The 25,478-nt window shown below is 56.2% G+C and overlaps 1 protein-coding gene across 6 annotated transcripts in view; it reads left to right on the forward strand.

The window, feature by feature from the left end:
- Positions 1-25,478, forward strand: part of cyfip1 (cytoplasmic FMR1 interacting protein 1) — a 170,040-nt gene that overhangs the window by 42,643 nt on the left and 101,919 nt on the right. For all 6 annotated transcript variants that reach the window (XM_055943953.1, XM_055943954.1, XM_055943958.1 and 3 more), the window contains 2 exons: positions 18,021-18,098; positions 18,235-18,336. In XM_055943953.1, the coding sequence (XP_055799928.1) occupies positions 18,021-18,098; positions 18,235-18,336 (180 nt within the window). The remainder of the gene's footprint in view (positions 1-18,020; positions 18,099-18,234; positions 18,337-25,478) is intronic.

A 25,478-nucleotide genomic window follows, 5' to 3' on the forward strand; every position in this document is an offset into this window, starting at 1 on the left:
GGTGACTAGGGGTTGATACGGGGTGACTAGGATGGGGTGACTAGGGGTTGATACGGGGGTGACTAGGGGTTGATACGGGGGTGACTAGGGGTTGATACGGGGGTGACTAGGGGTTGATACGGGGTGACTAGGGGTTGATACGGGGTGACTAGCGGTTGATACGGAGTGACTAGGGGTTGATACGGGGTGACTAGGGGTTGATACGGGGTGACTAGGGGTTGATACGGGGTGACTAGGATGGGGTGACTAGGGGATGATACGGGGTGACTAGGGGTTGATACGGGGTGACTAGGATGGGGTGACTAGGGGTTGATACGGGGGTGACTAGGGGTTGATACGGGGGTGACTAGGGGTTGATACGGGGGTGACTAGGGGTTGATACGGGGTGACTAGGGGTTGATACGGGGTGACTAGGGGTTGATACGGGGTGACTAGGGGTTGATACGGGGTGACTAGGGGTTGATACGGGGTGACTAGGGGATGATACGGGGTGACTAGGGGTTGATACGGGGGTGACTAGGGGTTGATACGGGGGTGACTAGGGGTTGATACGGGGTGACTAGGGGTTGATACGGGGTGACTAGGGGATGATACGGGGTGACTAGGGGATGATACGAGGGGGACTAGGGGTTGATACGGGGGGGACTAGGGGTTGATACGGGGGGGACTAGGGGTTGATACGGGGTGACTAGGGGTTGATATGGGGGTGACTAGGGGTTGATACGGGGTGACTAGGACGGGGTGACTAGGGGTTGATACGGGGGTGACTAGGGGTTGATACGGGGGTGACTAGGGGTTGATACGGGGGTGACTAGGGGTTGATATGGGGTGACTAGGGGTTGATATGGGGTGACTAGGGGTTGATACGGGGGTGACTAGGGGTTGATACGGGTTGACTAGGACGGGGTGACTAGGGGTTGATACGGGGTTGATACGGGGTGACTAGGGGATGATACGGGGTGACTAGGGGTTGATACGGGGTGACTAGGATGGGGTGACTAGGGGTTGATACGGGGGTGAATAGGGGTTGATACGGGGGTGACTAGGGGTTGATACGGGGTGACTAGGGGTTGATACGGGGTGACTAGGGGTTGATACGGGGGCGACTAGGGGTTGATACGGGGGCGACTAGGGGTTGATACGGGGGCGACTAGGGGTTGATACGGGGGCGACTAGGGGTTGATACGGGGGCGACTAGGGGTTGATACGGGGGCGACTAGGGGTTGACTAGGGGGCGACTAGGGGGTGACTAGGGGTTGATACGGGGTGACTAGGGGTTGATACGGGGTGACTAGGGGTTGATACGGGGTGACTAGGGGTTGATACGGGGTGACTAGGTATTGATACGGGGTGACTAGGGGTTGATACGGGGATACTAAGGGTTGATACGGGGATACTAGGGGTTGATACGGGGTTGATATGGGGGTGACTAGGGGTTGATATGGGGGTGACTAGGGGTTGATACGGGGATACTAGGGGTTGATACGGGGATACTAGGGGTTGATACGGGGTTGATATGGGGGTGACTAGGGGTTGATACGGGGGTGACTAGGGGTTGATACGGGGCGACTAGGGATTGATACGGGGTGACTAGGGGTTGATACGGGGTGACTAGGGGGTGATACGGGGTGACTAGGGGTTGATACGGGGTGACTACGGGGTGACTAGGGGTTGATACGGGGGTGACTAGGGGTTGATACGGGGTTGATACGGGGGTGACTAGGGGTTGATGCGGGGTGACTAGGGGTTGAGGCGGGGTGACTAGGGGTTGATACGGGGGTGACTAGGGGTTGATACGGGGGTGACTAGGGGTTGATACGCGGGTGATAGGGGATGATACGGGTTGACTAGGGGATGATACGGGGTGACTAGGACGGGGTGACTAGGGGTTGATATGAGGATACTAGGGGTTGATACGGGGTGACTAGGGGTTGATACGGGGTGACTAGGGGTTGATACGGGGTGACTAGGGTTGATACGGGGATACTAGGGTTGATACGGGGATACTAGGGGTTGATACGGGGTGACTAGGGGTTGATACTAGGGGTGACTAGGGGTTGATACTAGGGGTTGATACTAGGGGGTGACTAGGGCGGGGTGACTAGGGGTTGATACGGGGGTGACTAGGGGTTGATACGGGGGTGACTAGGGGTTGATACGGGGGTGACTAGGGGTTGATACGGGGTGACTAGGGGTTGATACGGGGTGACTAGGGGTTGATACTAGGGGTTGATACGGGGTGACTAGGGGTTGATATGGGGTGACTAGGGGTTGATATGGGGTGACTAGGGGTTGATTCGGGGTGACTAGGGGTGACTAGGGGTTGATATGGGGTGACTAGGGGTGACTAGGGGTTGATACGGGGTGACTAGGGGTGACTAGGGGTTGATACGGGGTGACTAGGGGTTGATACAGGGATACTAGGGGTTGATACGGGGTGACTAGGGGTTGATACGGGAGTGACTAGGGGTTGATATGGGGATACTAGGGGTTGATACGGGGTGACGGGTTGATACGGGGTGACTAGGGGTTGATACGGGGTGACTAGGGGTTGATACGGGGATACTAGGGTTGATACGGGGTGACTAGGGGTTGATACGGGGTGACTAGGGGTTGATACGGGGTGACTAGGGGTTGATACTAGGGGTTGATATGGGGGTGACTAGGGGTTGATACGGGGTGACTAGGGGTTGATACGGGGTGACTAGGGGTTGATACGGGGTGACTAGGGGTTGATACTAGGGGTTGATATGGGGGTGACTAGGGGTTGATGCGGGGTGACTAGGGGTTGATGCGGGGTGACTAGGGGTTGATACGGGGTGACTAGGGGTTGATACGGGGATACTAGGGGTTGATACGGGGTGACTAGGGGTTGATACGGGGTGACTAGGGGTTGATACTAGGGGTTGAAATGGGGGTGACTAGGGCGGGGTGACTAGGGGTTGATACGGGGGTGACTAGGGGTTGATACGGGGGTGACTAGGGGTTGATACGGGGTGACTAGGGGTTGATACGGGGTGACTACGGGGTGACTAGGGGTTGATACTAGGGGTTGATACGGGGATACTAGGGGTTGATACTAGGGGTTGATACTAGGGGTTGATACTAGGGGTTGATACGGGGTGACTAGGGGTTGATACGGGGTGACTAGGGGTTGATACGGGGTGACTAGGGGTTGATACGGGGAGACTAGGGGTTGATACGGGGATACTAGGGGTTGATACGGGGTGACTAGGGGTTGATACGGGGTGACTAGGGGTTGATACGGGGTGACTAGGGGTTGATACGGGGTGACTAGGGGATGATACGGGGGTGACTAGGGGATGATACGGGGTGACTAGGGGATGATACGGGGGTGACTAGGGGATGATACGGGGATGATACGGGGGTGACTAGGGGATGATACGGGGGTGACTAGGGGATGATACGGGGTGACTAGGGGTTGATACGGGGTGACTAGGGGTTGATACGGGGTGACTAGGGGTTTATATGGGGGTGACTAGGGCGGGGTGACTAGGGGTTGATACGGGGGTGACTAGGGGTTGATACGGGGGTGACTAGGGGTTGATACGGGGTGACTAGGGGTTGATACGGGGTGACTACGGGGTGACTAGGGGTTGATACTAGGGGTTGATACGGGGATACTAGGGGTTGATACTAGGGGTTGATACTAGGGGTTGATACGGGGTGACTAGGGGTTGATACGGGGTGACTAGGGGTTGATACGGGGTGACTAGGGGTTGATACGGGGATACTAGGGGTTGATACGGGGTGACTAGGGGTTGATACGGGGTGACTAGGGGTTGATACGGGGGTGACTAGGGGTGACTAGGGGATGATACGGGGGTGACTAGGGGTTGATACGGGGTGACTAGGGGTGACTAGGGGATGATACGGGGGTGACTAGGGGATGATACGGGGGTGACTAGGGGATGATACGGGGTGACTAGGGGTTGATACGAGGATACTAGGGGTTGATACGGGGTGACTAGGGGTTGATACGGGGTGACTAGGGGTTGATACTAGGGGTTGATATGGGGGGGACTAGGGCAGGGTGACTAGGGGTTGATACGGGGGTGACTAGGGGTTGATACGGGGTGACTAGGGGTTGATACGGGGTGACTAGGGGTTGATACTAGGGGTTGATACTAAGGGTTGATACGGGGATACTAGGGGTTGATACTAGGGGTTGATACGGGGTGACTAGGGGTTGATACGGGGTGACTAGGGGTTGATACGGGGTGACTAGGGTTGATACGGGGTGACTAGGGGTTGATACGGGGTGACTAGGGGTTGATACGGGGTGACTAGGGGTTGATACGGGGTGACTAGGGGTTGATACGGGGTGACTAGGGGATGATACGGGGGTGACTAGGGGATGATACGGGGGTGACTAGGGGATGATACGGGGGTGACTAGGGGATGATACGGGTTGACTAGGGGATGATACGGGGGTGACTAGGGGATGATACGGGGGTGACTAGGGGATGATACGGGGGTGACTAGGGGATGATACGGGGTGACTAGGACGGGGTGACTAGGGGTTGATATGAGGATACTAGGGGTTGATACGGGGTGACTAGGGGTTGATACGGGGTGACTAGGGGTTGATACGGGGTGACTAGGGTTGATACGGGGATACTAGGGTTGATACTGGGATACTAGGGGTTGATACGGGGTGACTAGGGGTTGATACTAGGGGTGACTAGGGGTTGATACTAGGGGTGACTAGGGGTTGATACTAGGGGGTGACTAGGGCGGGGTGACTAGGGGTTGATACGGGGGTGACTAGGGGTTGATACGGGGGTGACTAGGGGTTGATACGGGGGTGACTAGGGGTTGATACGGGGTGACTAGGGGTTGATACGGGGTGACTAGGGGTTGATACGGGGTGACTAGGGGTTGATACGGGGTGACTAGGGGTTGATACGGGGTGACTAGGGGTTGATACGGGGTGACTAGGGGTGACTAGGGGTTGATACGGAGTTGATACGGGGTGACTAGGGGTTGATACGGGGTGACTAGGGGTTGATACGGGGTGACTAGGGGTTGATACGGGGTGACTAGGGGTTGATACGGGGTGACTAGGGGATGATACGGGGTGACTAGGGGTTGATACGGGGGTGACTAGGGGTTGATACGGGGTGACTAGGGGATGATACGGGGTGACTAGGGGTTGATAGGGGGGGGACTAGGGGTTGATACGGGGGGGACTAGGGGTTGATACGGGGGGGACTAGGGGTTGATACGGGGGGGACTAGGGGTTGATATGGGGGTGACTAGGGGTTGATATGGGGGTGACTAGGGGTTGATACGGGGTGACTAGGACGGGGTGACTAGGGGTTGATACGGGGGTGACTAGGGGTTGATACGGGGGTGACTAGGGGTTGATACGGGGGTGACTAGGGGTTGATACGGGGGTGACTAGGGGTTGATATGGGGTGACTAGGGGTTGATACGGGGGTGACTAGGGGTTGATACGGGTTGACTAGGACGGGGTGACTAGGGGTTGATACGGGGGTGACTAGGGGTTGATACGGGGTGACTAGCGGTTGATACGGGGTGACTAGGGGTTGATACGGGGTGACTAGGATGGGGTGACTAGGGGATGATACGGGGTGACTAGGGGTTGATACGGGGTGACTAGGATGGGGTGACTAGGGGTTGATACGGGGGTGACTAGGGGTTGATACGGGGGTGACTAGGGGTTGATACGGGGGTGACTAGCGGTTGATACGGGGGTGACTAGGGGTTGATACGGGGTGACTAGGGGTTGATACGGGGTGACTAGGGGTTGATACGGGGTGACTAGGGGTTGATACGGGGTGACTAGGGGTTGATACGGGGTGACTAGGGGTTGATACGGGGTGACTAGGGGTTGATACGGGGGGGACTAGGGGTTGATATGGGGGTGACTAGGGGTTGATATGGGGGTGACTAGGGGTTGATACGGGGTGACTAGGACGGGGTGACTAGGGGTTGATCCGGGGGTGACTTGGGGTTGATACGGGGGTGACTAGGGGTTGATACGGGGGTGACTAGGGGTTGATACGGGGGTGACTAGGGGTTGATATGGGGTGACTAGGGGTTGATACGGGGGTGACTAGGGGTTGATACGGGTTGACTAGGACGGGGTGACTAGGGGTTGATACGGGGGTGACTAGGGGTTGATACGGGGTGACTAGCGGTTGATACGGGGTGACTAGGGGTTGATACGGGGTGACTAGGATGGGGTGACTAGGGGATGATACGGGGTGACTAGGGGTTGATACGGGGTGACTAGGATGGGGTGACTAGGGGTTGATACGGGGGTGACTAGGGGTTGATACGGGGGTGACTAGGGGTTGATACGGGGGTGACTAGCGGTTGATACGGGGGTGACTAGGGGTTGATACGGGGTGACTAGGGGTTGATACGGGGTGACTAGGGGTTGATACGGGGTGACTAGGGGTTGATACGGGGTGACTAGGGGTTGATACGGGGTGACTAGGGGTTGATACGGGGTGACTAGGGGTTGATACGGGGTGACTAGGGGTTGATACGGGGTGACTAGGGGTTGATACGGGGGTGACTAGGGGTTGATACGGGGGTGACTAGGGGATGATACGGGGTGACTAGGGGATGATACGAGGGGGACTAGGGGTTGATACGGGGGGGACTAGGGGTTGATACGGGGGGGACTAGGGGTTGATACGGGGTGACTAGGGGTTGATATGGGGGTGACTAGGGGTTGATACGGGGTGACTAGGACGGGGTGACTAGGGGTTGATACGGGGGTGACTAGGGGTTGATACGGGGGTGACTAGGGGTTGATATGGGGTGACTAGGGGTTGATATGGGGTGACTAGGGGTTGATATGGGGTGACTAGGGGTTGATACGGGGTGACTAGGGGTTGATACGGGGTGACTAGGATGGGGTGACTAGGGGTTGATACGGGGGTGACTAGGGGTTGATACAGGGGTGACTAGGGGTTGATACAGGGGTGACTAGGGGTTGATACGGGGTGACTAGGGGTTGATACGGGGTGACTAGGGGTTGATACGGGGGTGACTAGGGGTTGATACGGGGGTGACTAGGGGTTGATACGGGGGTGACTAGGGGTTGATACGGGGGTGACTAGGGGGTGACTAGGGGGTGACTAGGGGTTGATACGGGGTGACTAGGGGTTGATACGGGGTGACTAGGGATTGATATGGGGTGACTAGGGATTGATACGGGGTGACTAGGGGTTGATACGGGGATACTAGGGGTTGATACGGGGTTGATACGGGGTGACTAGGGGTTGATACGGGGCGACTAGGGATTGATACGGGGCGACTAGGGGTTGATACGGGGTGACTAGGGGGTGATACGGGGTGACTAGGGGTTGATACGGGGTGACTACGGGGTGACTAGGGGTTGATACGGGGGTGACTAGGGGTTGATACGGGGGTGACTAGGGGTTGATACGGGGGTGACTAGGGGTTGATACGGGGGTGACTAGGGGTTGATGCGGGGTGACTAGGGGTTGAGGCGGGGTGACTAGGGGTTGATACGGGGGTGACTAGGGGTTGATACGGGGGTGACTAGGGGTTGATACGCGGGTGATAGGGGGTGACTAGGGGTTGATACGGGGGTGACTAGGGGTTGATATGGGGGCGACTAGGGGTTGATACGGGGGTGACTAGGGGTTGATACGGGGGCGACTAGGGGTTGATACGGGGGCGACTAGGGGTTGATACGGGGGCGACTAGGGGTTGATACGGGGGCGACTAGGGGTTGATACGGGGGCGACTAGGGGTTGATACGGGGGCGACTAGGGGTTGATACGGGGGCGACTAGGGGTTGATACGGGGGCGACTAGGGGTTGATACGGGGGCGACTAGGGGTTGATACGGGGTGACTAGGGGGTGACTAGGGGTTGATACGTGGTGACTAGGGGGTGACTAGGGGTTGATACGGGGGTGACTAGGGGTTGATAGGGGGTGACTAGGGGCGACTAGGGGTTGAGACGGGGTGACTAGGGGTTGAGACGGGGGTGACTAGGGGTTGATACGGGGGTGACTAGGGGTTGATACGGGGGTGACTAGGGGTTGATACGGGGGTGACTAGGGGTTGATATGGGGGTGACTATTGGTTGATACGGGGTGACTAGGGGGATTAGGGTTATATAGGGAGTGAATGGAGGTTACATAGCCACTACCCCAGTCTGTATCGGGGTTGTCTCCGTAGCCACTACCCCAGTCTGTATCGGGGTTGTCTCCGTATCCACTACCCCAGTCTGTATCGGGGTTGTCTCCGTATCCACTACCCCAGTCTGTATCGGGGTTGTTTCCGTAGCCACTACCCCAGTCTGTATCGGGGTTGTTTCCGTAGCCACTACCCCAGTCTGTATCGGGGTTGTTTCTGTAGCCACTACCCCAGTCTGTATCGGGGTTGTCTCCGTAGCCACTACCCCAGTCTGTATCGGGGTTGTCTCCGTATCCACTACCCCAGTCTGTATCGGGGTTGTCTCCGTATCCACTACCCCAGTCTGTATCGGGGTTGTTTCCGTAGCCACTACCCCAGTCTGTATCGGGGTTGTTTCCGTAGCCACTACCCCAGTCTGTATCGGGGTTGTTTCCGTAGCCACTACCCCAGTCTGTATCGGGGTTGTTTCTGTAGCCACTACCCCAGTCTGTATCGGGGTTGTTTCCGTAGCCACTACCCCAGTCTGTATCGGGGTTGTTTCCGTATCCACTACCCCAGTCTGTATCGGGGTTGTCTCCGTAGCCACTACCCCAGTCTGTATCGGGGTTGTCTCCGTATCCACTACCCCAGTCTGTATCGGGGTTGTCTCCGTAGCTACTACCCCAGTCTGTATCGGGGTTGTTTCCGTATCCACTACCCCAGTCTGTATCGGGGTTGTCTCCGTAGCCACTACCCCAGTCTGTATCGGGGTTGTTTCTGTAGCCACTACCCCAGTCTGTATCGGGGTTGTCTCCGTAGCCACTACCCCAGTCTGTATCAGGGTTGTCTCCGTACCCCAGTCTGTATCGGGGTTGTCTCCGTAGCCACTACCCCAGTCTGTATCGGGGTTGTTTCCGTAGCCACTACCCCAGTCTGTATCGGGGTTGTTTCCGTAGCCACTACCCCAGTCTGTATCAGGGTTGTCTCCGTAGCCACTACCCCAGTCTGTATCGGGGTTGTTTCCGTATCCACTACCCCAGTCTGTATCGGGGTTGTTTCCGTATCCACTACCCCAGTCTGTATCGGGGTTGTCTCCGTAGCCACTACCCCAGTCTGTATCGGGGTTGTCTCCGTAGCCACTACCCCAGTCTGTATCGGGGTTGTTTCAGTAGCCACTACCCCAGTCTGTATCGGGGTTGTCTCCGTAGCCACTACCCCAGTCTGTATCGGGGTTGTTTCCGTAGCCACTACCCCAGTATGTATCGGGGTTGTCTCCGTAGCCACTACCCCAGTCTGTATCGGGGTTGTCTCCGTAGCCACTACCCCAGTCTGTATCGGGGTTGTTTCCGTAGCCACTACCCCAGTCGGGGTTGTCTCCGTAGCCACTACCCCAGTCGGGGTTGTCTCCGTACCCCAGTCTGTATCGGGGTTGTCTCCGTAGCCACTACCCCAGCCTGTATCGGGGTTGTTTCAGTAGCCACTACCCCAGTCTGTATCGGGGTTGTTTCCGTAGCCACTACCCCAGTCTGTATCGGGGTTGTCTCCGTAGCCACTACCCCAGTCTGTATCGGGGTTGTCTCCGTAGCCACTACCCCAGTCTGGGTTGTCTCCGTAGCCACTACCCCAGTCTGTATCGGGGTTGTTTCCGTAGCCACTACCCCAGTCTGTATCGGGGTTGTCTCCGTAGCCACTACCCCAGTCTGTATCGGGGTTGTCTCCGTAGCCACTACCCCAGTCTGTATCGGGGTTGTCTCCGTAGCCACTACCCCAGTCTGTATCGGGGTTGTTTCCGTAGCCACTACCCCAGTCTGTATCGGGGTTGTTTCAGTAGCCACTACCCCAGTCTGTATCGGGGTTGTTTCCGTAGCCACTACCCCAGTCTGTATCGGGGTTGTCTCCGTAGCCACTACCCCAGTCTGTATCGGGGTTGTCTCCGTAGCCACTACCCCAGTCTGTATCGGGGTTGTTTCCGTATCCACTACCCCAGTCTGTATCAGGGTTGTCTCCGTAGCCACTACCCCAGTCTGTATCGGGGTTGTTTCCGTAGCCACTACCCCAGTCAGGGTTGTCTCCGTAGCCACTACCCCAGTCTGTATCGGGGTTGTTTCCGTAGCCACTACCCCAGTCAGGGTTGTCTCCGTAGCCACTACCCCAGTCTGTATCGGGGTTGTCTCCGTAGCCACTACCCCAGTCAGGGTTGTCTCCGTAGCCACTACCCCAGTCTGTATCGGGGTTGTCTCCGTAGCCACTACCCCAGTCTGTATCAGGGTTGTCTCCGTAGCCACTTCCCCAGTCTGTATCGGGGTTGTCTCCGTAGCCACTACCCCAGTCTGTATCAGGGTTGTCTCCGTAGCCACTACCCCAGTCTGTATCGGGGTTGTTTCCGTAGCCACTACCCCAGTCTGTATCGGGGTTGTCTCCGTAGCCACTACCCCAGTCTGTATCGGGGTTGTCTCCGTAGCCACTACCCCAGTCTGTATCGGGGTTGTTTCAGTAGCCACTACCCCAGTCTGTATCGGGGTTGTCTCCGTAGCCACTACCCCAGTCTGTATCGGGGTTGTCTCCGTAGCCACTACCCCAGTCTGTATCGGGGTTGTTTCCGTAGCCACTACCCCAGTCTGTATCGGGGTTGTCTCCGTAGCCACTACCCCAGTCTGTATCGGGGTTGTCTCCGTAGCCACTACCCCAGTCTGTATCGGGGTTGTCTCCGTAGCCACTACCCCAGTCTGTATCGGGGTTGTCTCCGTAGCCACTACCCCAGTCTGTATCGGGGTTGTCTCCGTAGCCACTACCCCAGTCTGTATCGGGGTTGTCTCCGTAGCCACTACCCCAGTCTGTATCGGGGTTGTCTCCGTAGCCACTACCCCAGTCTGTATCGGGGTTGTCTCCGTAGCCACTACCCCAGTCTGTATCGGGGTTGTTTCCGTAGCCACTACCCCAGTCTGTATCGGGGTTGTCTCCGTAGCCACTACCCCGGTCTGTATCGGGGTTGTTTCCGTAGCCACTACCCCAGTCTGTATCGGGGTTGTTTCCGTAGCCACTACCCCAGTCTGTATCGGGGTTGTCTCCGTAGCCACTACCCCAGTCTGTATCGGGGTTGTTTCCGTAGCCACTACCCCAGTCTGTATCGGGGTTGTTTCAGTAGCCACTACCCCAGTCTGTATCGGGGTTGTCTCCGTAGCCACTACCCCAGTCTGTATCGGGGTTGTTTCCGTAGCCACTACCCCAGTCTGTATCGGGGTTGTCTCCGTAGCCACTACCCCAGTCTGTATCGGGGTTGTTTCCGTAGCCACTACCCCAGTCTGTATCGGGGTTGTCTCCGTAGCCACTACCCCAGTCTGTATCGGGGTTGTCTCCGTAGCCACTACCCCAGTCTGTATCGGGGTTGTCTCCGTAGCCACTACCCCAGTCTGTATCGGGGTTGTCTCCGTAGCCACTACCTCAGTCTGTATCGGGGTTGTCTCCGTAGCCACTACCCCAGTCTGTATCGGGGTTGTCTCCGTAGCCACTACCCCAGTCTGTATCGGGGTTGTTTCCGTAGCCACTACCCCAGTCTGTATCGGGGTTGTTTCCGTAGCCACTACCCCAGCCTGTATCGGGGTTGTCTCCGTAGCCACTACCCCAGTCTGTATCGGGGTTGTTTCCGTAGCCACTACCCCAGTCTGTATCGGGGTTGTTTCAGTAGCCACTACCCCAGTCTGTATCGGGGTTGTCTCCGTAGCCACTACCCCAGTCTGTATCGGGGTTGTCTCCGTAGCCACTACCCCAGTCTGTATCGGGGTTGTCTCCGTAGCCACTACCCCAGTCTGTATCGGGGTTGTCTCCGTAGCCACTACCCCAGTCTGTATCGGGGTTGTTTCCGTAGCCACTACCCCAGTCTGTATCGGGGTTGTCTCCGTAGCCACTACCCCAGTCTGTATCGGGGTTGTTTCCGTAGCCACTACCCCAGTCTGTATCGGGGTTGTCTCCGTAGCCACTACCCCAGTCTGTATCGGGGTTGTTTCCGTAGCCACTACCCCAGTCTGTATCGGGTTGTTTCAGTAGCCACTACCCCAGTCTGTATCGGGGTTGTCTCCGTAGCCACTACCCCAGTCTGTATCGGGGTTGTTTCGGTAGCCACTACCCCAGTCTGTATCGGGGTTGTCTCCGTAGCCACTACCCCAGTCTGTATCGGGGTTGTCTCCGTAGCCACTACCCCAGTCTGTATCGGGGTTGTTTCCGTAGCCACTACCCCAGTCTGTATCGGGGTTGTCTCCGTAGCCACTACCCCAGTCTGTATCGGGGTTGTTTCCGTAGCCACTACCCCAGTCTGTATCGGGGTTGTTTCCGTAGCCACTACCCCAGTCTGTATCGGGGTTGTCTCCGTAGCCACTACCCCAGTCTGTATCGGGGTTGTTTCCGTAGCCACTACCCCAGTCTGTATCGGGGTTGTTTCCGTAGCCACTCCCCCAGTCTGTATCGGGGTTGTTTCCGTAGCCACTACCCCAGTCTGTATCGGGGTTGTTTCCGTAGCCACCACCCCAGTCTGTATCGGGGTTGTTTCTGTAGCCACTACCCCAGTCAGGGTTGTCTCCGTAGCCACTACCCCAGTCTGTATCGGGGTTGTTTCCGTAGCCACTACCCCAGTCTGTATCGGGGTTGTCTCCGTAGCTACTACCCCAGTCTGTATCGGAGTTGTCTCCGTAGCCACTACCCCAGTCTGTATCGGGGTTGTCTCCGTACCCCAGTCTGTATCGGGGTTGTTTCCGTAGCCACTACCCCAGTCTGTATCGGGGTTGTTTCCGTAGCCACTACCCCAGTCAGGGTTGTCTCCGTAGCCACTACCCCAGTCTGTATCGGGGTTGTTTCCGTAGCCACTACCCCAGTCTGTATCGGGGTTGTTTCCGTAGCCACTACCCCAGTCTGTATCGGGGTTGTCTCCGTAGCCACTACCCCAGTCTGTATCGGGGTTGTTTCCGTAGCCACTACCCCAGTCTGTATCGGGGTTGTTTCCGTAGCCACTCCCCCAGTCTGTATCGGGGTTGTTTCCGTAGCCACTACCCCAGTCTGTATCGGGGTTGTTTCCGTAGCCACTACCCCAGTCTGTATCGGGGTTGTTTCTGTAGCCACTACCCCAGTCTGTATCGGGGTTGTCTCCGTAGCCACTACCCCAGTCTGTATCGGGGTTGTTTCCGTAGCCACTACCCCAGTCTGTATCGGGGTTGTCTCCGTAGCCACTACCCCAGTCTGTATCGGGGTTGTTTCCGTAGCCACTACCCCAGTCTGTATCGGGGTTGTCTCCGTAGCTACTACCCCAGTCTGTATCGGGGTTGTCTCCGTAGCTACTACCCCAGTCTGTATCGGGGTTGTCTCCGTACCCCAGTCTGTATCAGGGTTGTCTCCGTAGCCACTACCCCAGTCTGTATCGGGGTTGTCTCCGTACCCCAGTCTGTATCAGGGTTGTCTCCGTAGCCACTACCCCAGTCCTTATCAGGGTTGTCTCCGTAGCCACTACCCCAGTCTGGGTTGTCTCCGTAGCCACTACCCCAGCCTGTATCGGGGTTGTCTCCGTAGCCACTACCCCAGTCTGTATCGGGGTTGTTTCCGTAGCCACTACCCCAGTCTGTATCGGGGTTGTCTCCGTAGCCACTACCCCAGTCTGTATCGGGGTTGTCTCCGTATCCACTACCCCAGTCTGTATCGGGGTTGTTTCCGTAGCCACTACCCCAGTCTGTATCGGGGTTGTCTCCGTAGCCACTACCCCAGTCTGTATCGGGGTTGTCTCCGTAGCCACTACCCCAGTCTGTATCGGGGTTGTCTCCGTAGCCACTACCCCAGTCTGTATCGGGGTTGTTTCCGTAGCCACTACCCCAGTCTGTATCGGGGTTGTTTCCGTAGCCACTACCCCAGTCTGTATCGGGGTTGTTTCCGTAGCCACTACCCCAGTCTGTATCGGGGTTGTCTCCGTAGCCACTACCCCAGTCTGTATCGGGGTTGTCTCCGTAGCCACTACCCCAGTCTGTATCGGGGTTGTTTCCGTAGCCACTACCCCAGTCTGTATCGGGGTTGTCTCCGTAGCCACTACCCCAGTCTGTATCGGGGTTGTTTCCGTAGCCACTACCCCAGTCTGTATCGGGGTTGTTTCCGTAGCCACTACCCCAGTCTGTATCGGGGTTGTCTCCGTAGCCACTACCTCAGTCTGTATCGGGGTTGTCTCCGTAGCCACTACCCCAGTCTGTATCGGGGTTGTCTCCGTACCCCAGTCTGTATCGGAGTTGTCTCCGTAGCCACTACCCCAGTCTGTATCGGGGTTGTTTCCGTAGCCACTACCCCAGTCTGTATCGGGGTTGTCTCCGTAGCCACTACCCCAGTCTGTATCGGGGTTGTCTCCGTAGCCACTACCCCAGTCTGTATCGGGGTTGTCTCCGTAGCCACTACCCCAGTCTGTATCGGGGTTGTCTCCGTAGCCACTACCCCAGTCTGTATCGGGGTTGTCTCCGTAGCCACTACCCCAGTCTGTGTCGGGGTTGTTTCCGTAGCCACTACCCCAGTCTGTATCGGGGTTGTTTCAGTAGCCACTACCCCAGTCTGTATCGGGGTTGTCTCCGTAGCCACTACCCCAGTCTGTGTCGGGGTTGTTTCCGTAGCCACTACCCCAGTCTGTATCGGGGTTGTTTCAGTAGCCACTACCCCAGTCTGTATCGGGGTTGTCTCCGTACCCCAGTCTGTATCGGGGTTGTCTCCGTAGCCACTACCCCAGTCTGTATCGGGGTTGTCTCCGTAGCCACTACCCCAGTCTGTATCGGGGTTGTCTCCGTAGCCACTACCCCAGTCTGTATCGGGGTTGTTTCCGTAGCCACTACTCCAGTCTGTATCGGGGTTGTCTCCGTAGCCACTACCCCAGTCTGTATCGGGGTTGTCTCCGTAGCCACTACCCCAGTCTGTATCGGGGTTGTTTCCGTAGCCACTACCCCAGTCTGTATCGGGGTTGTTTCCGTAGCCACTACCCCAGTCTGTATCGGGGTTGTTTCCGTAGCCACTACCCCAGTCTGTATCGGGGTTGTTTCCGTAGCCACTACCCCAGTCTGTATCGGGGTTGTCTCCGTAGCCACTACCCCAGTCTGTATCGGGGTTGTTTCCGTAGCCACTACCCCAGTCTGTATCGGGGTTGTTTCCGTAGCCACTACCCCAGTCTGTATCGGGGTTGTCTCCGTAGCCACTACCCCAGTCTGTATCGGGGTTGTCTCCGTAGCCACTACCCCAGTCTGTATTAGGGTTGTTTCCGTAGCGAGAGAGAGGCTAGTAGCTGTATTGTACCTCAGCAACCCCTGAGAGGCTAGTAGCTGTATTGTACCTCAGCAACCTCTGAGAGGCTAGGAGCTGTATTGTACATCAGGAACCTCTGAGAGCCTAGTAGCTGTATTGTACATCAGGAACCTCTGAGAGCCTAGTAGCTGTATTGTACCTCAGGAACCTCTGAGAGAGAGAGGCTAGTAGCTGTATTGTACCTCAGGAACCTCAGAGAGAGAGAGGCTAGTAGCTGTATTGTACCTCAGGAACCTCAGAGAGAGAGAGGCTAGTAGCTGTATTGTACCTCAGCAACCCCTGAGAGGCTAGTAGCTGTATTGTACCTCAGGAACCCCTGAGAGGCTAGTAGCTGTATTGTACCTCAGGAACCCCTGAGAGGCTAGTAGCTGTATTGTACCTCAGCAACCCCTGAGAGGCTAATAGCTGTATTGTACCTCAGGAACCTCTGAGAGGCTAGTAGCTGTATTGTACCTCAGCAACCTCTGAGAGGCTAGTAGCTGTATTGTACCTCAGCAACCCCTGAGAGGCTAGTAGCTGTATTGTACCTCAGCAACCTCAGAGAGAGAGAGGCTAGTAGCTGTATTGTACCTCAGCAACCTCAGAGAGAGAGAGGCTAGTAGCTGTATTTTACCTCAGCAACCTCAGAGAGAGAGAGGCTAGTAGCTGTATTGTACCTCAGGAACCTCAGAGAGGCTAGTAGCTGTATTGTACCTCAGTAACCTCAGAGAGAGAGAGAGGCTAGTAGCTGTATTGTACCTCAGCAACCTCTGAGAGGCTAGTAGCTGTATTGTACCTCAGGAACCTCAGAGAGGCTAGTAGCTGTATTGTACCTCAGGAACCTCTGAGAGGCTAGTAGCTGTATTGTACCTCAGCAACCCCTGAGAGGCTAATAGCTGTATTGTACCTCAGGAACCTCTGAGAGGCTAGTAGCTGTATTGTACCTCAGCAACCTCTGAGAGGCTAGTAGCTGTATTGTACCTCAGCAACCCCTGAGAGGCTAGTAGCTGTATTGTACCTCAGGAACCTCAGAGAGAGAGAGGCTAGTAGCTGTATTGTACCTCAGCAACCTCAGAGAGAGAGAGGCTAGTAGCTGTATTTTACCTCAGCAACCTCAGAGAGAGAGAGGCTAGTAGCTGTATTGTACCTCAGGAACCTCAGAGAGGCTAGTAGCTGTATTGTACCTCAGTAACCTCAGAGAGAGAGAGAGGCTAGTAGCTGTATTGTACCTCAGCAACCTCTGAGAGGCTAGTAGCTGTATTGTACCTCAGGAACCTCAGAGAGGCTAGGAGCTGTATTGTACCTCAGGAACCTCTGAGAGGCTAGTAGCTGTATTGTACCTCAGGAACCTCAGAGAGGCTAGTAGCTGTATTGTACCTCAGGAACCTCTGAGAGGCTAGTAGCTGTATTGTACCTCAGCAACCTCAGAGAGGCTAGGAGCTGTATTGTACCTCAGGAACCTCAGAGAGGCTAGTAGCTGTATTGTACCTCAGGAACCTCAGAGAGGCTAGTAGCTGTATTGTACCTCAGGCACCTCAGAGAGAGAGAGGCTAGTAGCTGTATTGTACCTCAGCAACCTCTGAGAGGCTGGTAGCTGTATTGTACCTCTGAGAGAGAGAGAGGCTAGTAGCTGTATTGTACCTCAGCAACCTCAGAGAGGCTAGTAGCTGTATTGTACCTCAGCAACCTCAGAGAGGCTAGTAGCTGTATTGTACCTCAGGAACCTCAGAGAGGCTAGTAGCTGTATTGTACCTCAGGAACCTCAGAGAGGCTAGTAGCTGTATTGTACCTCAGGAACCTCAGAGAGGCTAGGAGCTGTATTGTACCTCAGGAACCTCAGAGAGGCTAGTAGCTGTATTGTACCTCAGGCACCTCAGAGAGAGAGAGGCTAGTAGCTGTATTGTACCTCAGGAACCTCAGAGAGAGAGAGGCTAGTAGCTGTATTGTACCTCAGGAACCTCAGAGAGGCTAGTAGCTGTATTGTACCTCAGGAACCTCAGAGAGAGAGAGGCTAGTAGCTGTATTGTACCTCAGCAACCCCTGAGAGGCTAGTAGCTGTATTGTACCTCAGCAACCTCTGAGAGGCTGGTAGCTGTATTGTACCTCTGAGAGAGAGAGAGGCTAGTAGCTGTATTGTACCTCAGGAACCTCAGAGAGAGAGAGGCTAGTAGCTGTATTGTACCTCAGCAACCTCTGAGAGGCTAGTAGCTGTATTGTACCTCAGTAACCCCTGAGAGGCTAGTAGCTGTATTGTACCTCAGCAACCTCAGAGAGGCTAGTAGCTGTATTGTACCTCAGCAACCTCTGAGAGGCTAGTAGCTGTATTGTACCTCAGTAACCCCTGAGAGGCTAGTAGCTGTATTGTACCTCAGCAACCTCAGAGAGGCTAGTAGCTGTATTGTACCTCAGCAACCTCTGAGAGGCTAGGAGCTGTATTGTACCTCAGGAACCTCAGAGAGAGAGAGGCTAGTAGCTGTATTGTACCTCAGGCACCTCTGAGAGGCTAGTAGCTGTATTGTACCTCAGGAACCTCTGAGAGGCTAGTAGCTGTATTGTGTTTGAGAGCCTTTTAACTGTCTTCCTTCAGAATGAGATGCTGGAGGAGGGCCAGGAGTACGCTGTGATGCTGTACACGTGGAGGAGCTGCTCCCGCGCCATCCCACAGGTAACCTCCATATAACTCACCTTACAATATCCCACAGGTAACCTCCATATAACTCACCTTACAAACCATCTATACTGTGGGATTCTAGTTGCAACCTGTATATATATATATTACTGATAATCTCCCCCTCTATCAGGTGAAGTGTAATGAGCAGCCCAACAGAGTGGAGATCTATGAGAAGACAGTGGAGGTGCTGGAGCCTGAGGTCACCAAGCTCATGAACTTCATGTACTTCCAGGTAACACCAACCAGCCGGAGGTACCCTCCCCTCTCTCTCTCTCTGTCACACCAACCAGGCACCCTCACCTTTCTCTCTCTCTCTCTGTCACACCAACCAGGCACCCTCACCTCTCTCTCTCTCTGTCACACCAACCAGGCACCCTCACCTCTCTCTCTCTCTCTCTGTCACACCAACCAGACACCCTCACCTCTCTCTCTCTCTGTCACACCAACCAGAAACCCTCACCTCTCTCTCTCTCTGTCACACCAACCAAGCACTCTCACCTCTCTCTCTCTCTGTCACACCAACCAGGCACCCTCACCTCTCTCTCTCTCTGTCACACCAACCAGAAACCCTCACCTCTCTCTCTCTCTGTCACACCAACCAGAAACCCTCACCTCTCTCTCTCTCTGTCACACCAACCAGAAACCCTCACCTCTCTCTCTCTGTCACACCAACCAGGCACCCTCACCTCTCTCTCTCTGTCACACCAACCAGAAACCCTCACCTCTCTCTGTCACACCAACCAGGCACCCTCCCCTCTCTCTCTCTCTGTCACACCAACCAGGCACCCTCCCCTCTCTCTCTCTGTCACACCAACCAGGCACTCTCACCTCTCTCTCTCTCTGTCACACCAACCAGGCACCCTCACCTCTCTCTCTGTCACACCAACCAGGCACCCTCCCCTCTCTCTCTCTCTGTCACACCAACCAGGCACCCTCCCCTCTCTCTCTCTCTGTCACACCAACCAGGCACTCTCACCTCTCTCTCTCTCTGTCACACCAACCAGGCACCCTCCCCTCTCTCTCTCTCTCTCTGTCACACCAACCAGACACCCTCACCTCTCTCTGTCACACCAACCAGGCACCCTCCCCTCTCTCTCTCTCTGTCACACCAACCAGGCACCCTCCCCTCTCTCTCTCTGTCACACCAACCAGGCACTCTCACCTCTCTCTCTCTCTGTCACACCAACCAGGCACCCTCACCTCTCTCTCTGTCACACCAACCAGGCACCCTCCCCTCTCTCTCTCTCTGTCACACCAACCAGGCACCCTCACCTCTCTCTCTCTCTGTCACACCAACCAGGCACCCTCACCTCTCTCTCTCTCTGTCACACCAACCAGAAACCCTCACCTCTCTCTCTCTCTGTCACACCAACCAGAAACCCTCACCTCTCTCTCTCTGTCACACCAACCAGGCACCCTCCCCTCTCTCTCTCTCTCTCTGTCACACCAACCAGGCACCCTCCCCTCTCTCTCTCTCTGTCACACCAACCAGGCACCCTCCCCTCTCTCTCTCTGTCACACCAACCAGGCACCCTCCCCTCTCTCTCTCTGTCACACCAACCAGGCACCCTCCCCTCTCTCTCTCTCTGTCACACCAACCAGGCACCCTCCCCTCTCTCTCTCTCTCTCTCTCTGTCACACCAACCAGGCACCCTCCCCTCTCTCTCTCTCTCTCTGTCACACCAACCAGGCACCCTCCCCTCTCTCTCTCTCTCTCTGTCACACCAACCAGGCACCCTCCCCTCTCTCTCTCTCTGTCACACCAACCAGGCACCCTCCCCTCTCTCTCTCTCTGTCACACCAACCAGGCACTCTCACCTCTCTCTCTCTCTGTCACACCAACCAGGCACCCTCCCCTCTCTCTCTCTCTCTCTGTCACACCAACCAGACACCCTCACCTCTCTCTGTCACACCAACCAGGCACCCTCCCCTCTCTCTCTCTCTGTCACACCAACCAGGCACCCTCCCCTCTCTCTCTGTCACACCAACCAGGCACTCTCACCTCTCTCTCTCTCTGTCACACCAACCAGGCACCCTCCCCTCTCTCTCTGTCACACCAACCAGGCACTCTCACCTCTCTCTCTCTCTGTCACACCAACCAGGCACCCTCCCCTCTCTCTCTCTCTGTCACACCAACCAGGCACCCTCCCCTCACCTCTCTCTCTGTCACACCAACCAGGCACTCTCACCTCTCTCTCTCTCTCTCTCTCTGTCACACCAACCAGGCACTCTCACCTCTCTCTCTCTCTGTCACACCAACCAGGCACCCTCCCCTCTCTCTCTCTCTCTCCGTCACACCAACCAGACACCCTCACCTCTCTCTCTCTCTGTCACACCAACCAGGCACCCTCCCCTCTCTCTCTCTCTGTCACACCAACCAGGCACCCTCCCCTCTCTCTCTGTCACACCAACCAGGCACTCTCACCTCTCTCTCTCTCTGTCACACCAACCAGGCACCCTCCCCTCTCTCTCTCTCTCTCTGTCACACCAACCAGACACCCTCACCTCTCTCTGTCACACCAACCAGGCACCCTCACCTCTCTCTCTCTCTGTCACACCAACCAGGCACCCTCACCTCTCTCTCTCTCTGTCACACCAACCAGACACCCTCACCTCTCTCTCTCTCTGTCACACCAACCAGACACCCTCACCTCTCTCTCTCTCTGTCACACCAACCAGGCACCCTCCCCTCTCTCTCTCTCTCTCTGTCACACCAACCAGGCACCCTCCCCTCTCTCTCTCTCTCTCTGTCACACCAACCAGGCACCCTCCCCTCTCTCTCTCTCTGTCACACCAACCAGGCACCCTCCCCTCTCTCTCTCTGTCACACCAACCAGGCACCCTCCTCTCTCTCTCTCTCTGTCACACCAACCAGGCACCCTCCCCTCTCTCTCTCTCTCTCTCTCTGTCACACCAACCAGGCACCCTCACCTCTCTCTGTCACACCAACCAGGCACCCTCCCCTCTCTCTCTCTGTCACACCAACCAGGCACCCTCCCCTCTCTCTCTCTCTGTCACACCAACCAGGCACCCTCCCCTCTCTCTCTCTCTCTCTGTCACACCAACCAGGCACCCTCCCCTCTCTCTCTCTCTCTGTCACACCAACCAGGCACCCTCCCCTCTCTCTCTCTGTCACACCAACCAGGCACCCTCCCCTCTCTCTCTCTCTGTCACACCAACCAGACACCCTCACCTCTCTCTCTCTCTGTCACACCAACCAGGCACCCTCACCTCTCTCTCTCTCTGTCACACCAACCAGACACCCTCACCTCTCTCTCTCTCTGTCACACCAACCAGACACCCTCACCTCTCTCTCTCTCTGTCACACCAACCAGACACCCTCCCCTCTCTCTCTCTCTCTCTGTCACACCAACCAGGCACCCTCACCTCTCTCTCTCTCTGTCACACCAACCAGGCACCCTCACCTCTCTCTCTCTCTGTCACACCAACCAGAAACCCTCACCTCTCTCTCTCTCTGTCACACCAACCAGACACCCTCCCCTCTCTCTCTCTCTGTCACACCAACCAGACACCCTCCCCTCTCTCTCTCTCTGTCACACCAACCAGACACCCTCACCTCTCTCTCTCTCTGTCACACCAACCAGAAACCCTCACCTCTCTCTCTCTCTCTCTCTGTCACACCAACCAGGCACTCTCACCTCTCTCTCTCTCTGTCACACCAACCAGGCACCCTCCCCTCTCTCTCTCTCTGTCACACCAACCAGGCACCCTCACCTCTCTCTCTCTCTGTCACACCAACCAGAAACCCTCACCTCTCTCTCTCTGTCACACCAACCAGGCACCCTCCCCTCTCTCTCTCTCTCTCTGTCACACCAACCAGGCACCCTCCCCTCTCTCTCTCTCTCTCTGTCACACCAACCAGGCACCCTCCCCTCTCTCTCTCTCTGTCACACCAACCAGGCACCCTCCCCTCTCTCTCTCTCTGTCACACCAACCAGGCACTCTCACCTCTCTCTCTCTCTGTCACACCAACCAGGCACCCTCCCCTCTCTCTCTCTCTGTCACACCAACCAGGCACTCTCACCTCTCTCTCTCTCTGTCACACCAACCAGGCACTCTCACCTCTCTCTCTCTCTGTCACACCAACCAGGCACCCTCACCTCTCTCTCTCTCTGTCACACCAACCAGGCACCCTCACCTCTCTCTCTCTCTGTCACACCAACCAGGCACCCTCCCCTCTCTCTCTGTCACACCAACCAGGCACTCTCACCTCTCTCTCTCTCTGTCACACCAACCAGGCACCCTCCCCTCTCTCTCTCTCTGTCACACCAACCAGGCACCCTCCCCTCTCTCTCTCTCTGTCACACCAACCAGGCACCCTCCCCTCTCTCTCTGTCACACCAACCAGGCACTCTCACCTCTCTCTCTCTCTGTCACACCAACCAGACACCCTCACCTCTCTCTCTCTCTGTCACACCAACCAGACACCCTCACCTCTCTCTGTCACACCAACCAGGCACCCTCCCCTCTCTCTCTCTCTGTCACACCAACCAGGCACCCTCACCTCTCTCTCTCTCTGTCACACCAACCAGACACCCTCACCTCTCTCTCTCTCTGTCACACCAACCAGGCACCCTCACCTCTCTCTCTCTCTGTCACACCAACCAGACACCCTCACCTCTCTCTCTCTCTGTCACACCAACCAGGCACTCTCACCTCTCTCTCTCTCTGTCACACCAACCAGGCACCCTCCCCTCTCTCTCTGTCACACCAACCAGGCACTCTCACCTCTCTCTCTCTCTGTCACACCAACCAGGCACCCTCCCCTCTCTCTCTCTCTCTCTCTCTGTCACACCAACCAGACACCCTCACCTCTCTCTCTCTCTGTCACACCAACCAGGCACCCTCCCCTCTCTCTCTCTCTGTCACACCAACCAGGCACCCTCCCCTCTCTCTCTCTCTGTCACACCAACCAGACACCCTCCCCTCTCTCTCTCTCTGTCACACCAACCAGGCACCCTCCCCTCTCTCTCTCTCTGTCACACCAACCAGGCACCCTCACCTCTCTCTCTCTCTGTCACACCAACCAGACACCCTCCCCTCTCTCTGTCACACCAACCAGGCACCCTCCCCTCTCTCTCTCTCTGTCACACCAACCAGGCACCCTCACCTCTCTCTCTCTCTGTCACACCAACCAGGCACCCTCCCCTCTCTCTCTCTCTGTCACACCAACCAGGCACCCTCCCCTCTCTCTCTCTCTGTCACACCAACCAGGCACTCTCACCTCTCTCTCTCTCTCTCTGTCACACCAACCAGGCACTCTCACCTCTCTCTCTCTCTGTCACACCAACCAGGCACTCTCACCTCTCTCTCTCTGTCACACCAACCAGGCACTCTCACCTCTCTCTCTCTCTGTCACACCAACCAGGCACCCTCACCTCTCTCTCTCTCTGTCACACCAACCAGGCACCCTCACCTCTCTCTCTCTGTCACACCAACCAGGCACCCTCACCTCTCTCTCTCTGTCACACCAACCAGGCACCCTCCCCTCTCTCTCTCTGTCACACCAACCAGGCACTCTCACCTCTCTCTCTCTCTGTCACACCAACCAGGCACTCTCACCTCTCTCTCTCTGTCACACCAACCAGGCACCCTCACCTCTCTCTCTCTCTGTCACACCAACCAGGCACTCTCACCTCTCTCTCTCTCTGTCACACCAACCAGGCACTCTCACCTCTCTCTCTCTGTCACACCAACCAGGCACCCTCACCTCTCTCTCTCTCTGTCACACCAACCAGGCACTCTCACCTCTCTCTCTCTGTCACACCAACCAGGCACCCTCCCCTCTCTCTCTCTCTGTCACACCAACCAGGCACCCTCACCTCTCTCTCTGTCACACCAACCAGGCACCCTCCCCTCTCTCTCTCTCTGTCACACCAACCAGGCACTCTCACCTCTCTCTCTCTGTCACACCAACCAGGCACCCTCACCTCTCTCTCTCTCTGTCACACCAACCAGGCACTCTCACCTCTCTCTCTCTGTCACACCAACCAGGCACTCTCACCTCTCTCTCTCTGTCACACCAACCAGACACCCTCCCCTCTCTCTGTCACACCAACCAGGCACTCTCACCTCTCTCTCTCTCTGTCACACCAACCAGGCACCCTCACCTCTCTCTCTCTCTGTCACACCAACCAGGCACTCTCACCTCTCTCTCTCTGTCACACCAACCAGGCACTCTCACCTCTCTCTCTCTGTCACACCAACCAGACACCCTCCCCTCTCTCTGTCACACCAACCAGGCACCCTCACCTCTCTCTCTCTCTGTCACACCAACCAGACACCCTCACCTCTCTCTCTCTCTGTCACACCAACCAGACACCCTCACCTCTCTCTCTCTCTGTCACACCAACCAGGCACCCTCACCTCTCTCTCTCTCTGTCACACCAACCAGGCACTCTCACCTCTCTCTCTCTGTCACACCAACCAGACACCCTCCCCTCTCTCTGTCACACCAACCAGGCACCCTCACCTCTCTCTCTCTCTGTCACACCAACCAGACACCCTCACCTCTCTCTCTCTCTGTCACACCAACCAGGCACCCTCACCTCTCTCTCTCTGTCACACCAACCAGACACCCTCACCTCTCTCTCTCTCTGTCACACCAACCAGGCACTCTCACCTCTCTCTCTCTCTGTCACACCAACCAGGCACTCTCACCTCTCTCTCTCTCTGTCACACCAACCAGGCACCCTCACCTCTCTCTCTCTCTGTCACACCAACCAGGCACTCTCACCTCTCTCTCTCTCTCTCTCTGTCACACCAACCAGGCACCCTCCCCTCTCTCTCTCTCTCTCTGTCACACCAACCAGGCACTCTCACCTCTCTCTCTCTCTCTGTCACACCAACCAGGCACCCTCACCTCTCTCTCTCTCTCTCTGTCACACCAACCAGGCACTCTCACCTCTCTCTCTCTCTCTCTCTGTCACACCAACCAGGCACCCTCACCTCTCTCTCTCTCTCTCTCTGTCACACCAACCAGGCACTCTCACCTCTCTCTCTCTCTGTCACACCAACCAGGCACTCTCACCTCTCTCTCTCTCTGTCACACCAACCAGGCACTCTCACCTCTCTCTCTCTCTCTCTCTGTCACACCAACCAGGCACTCTCACCTCTCTCTCTCTCTGTCACACCAACCAGGCACTCTCACCTCTCTCTCTCTCTGTCACACCAACCAGGCACCCTCACCTCTCTCTCTCTCTCTCTCTGTCACACCAACCAGGCACCCTCACCTCTCTCTCTCTGTCACACCAACCAGGCACTCTCACCTCTCTCTCTCTGTCACACCAACCAGACACCCTCACCCCTCTCTCTCTGTCACACCAACCAGACACCCTCCCCTCTCTCTCTGTC

The sequence above is a fragment of the Salvelinus fontinalis genome, chromosome 14 (assembly GCF_029448725.1).
Source record: "Salvelinus fontinalis isolate EN_2023a chromosome 14, ASM2944872v1, whole genome shotgun sequence".
Lineage (NCBI taxonomy): Eukaryota > Metazoa > Chordata > Actinopteri > Salmoniformes > Salmonidae > Salvelinus > Salvelinus fontinalis.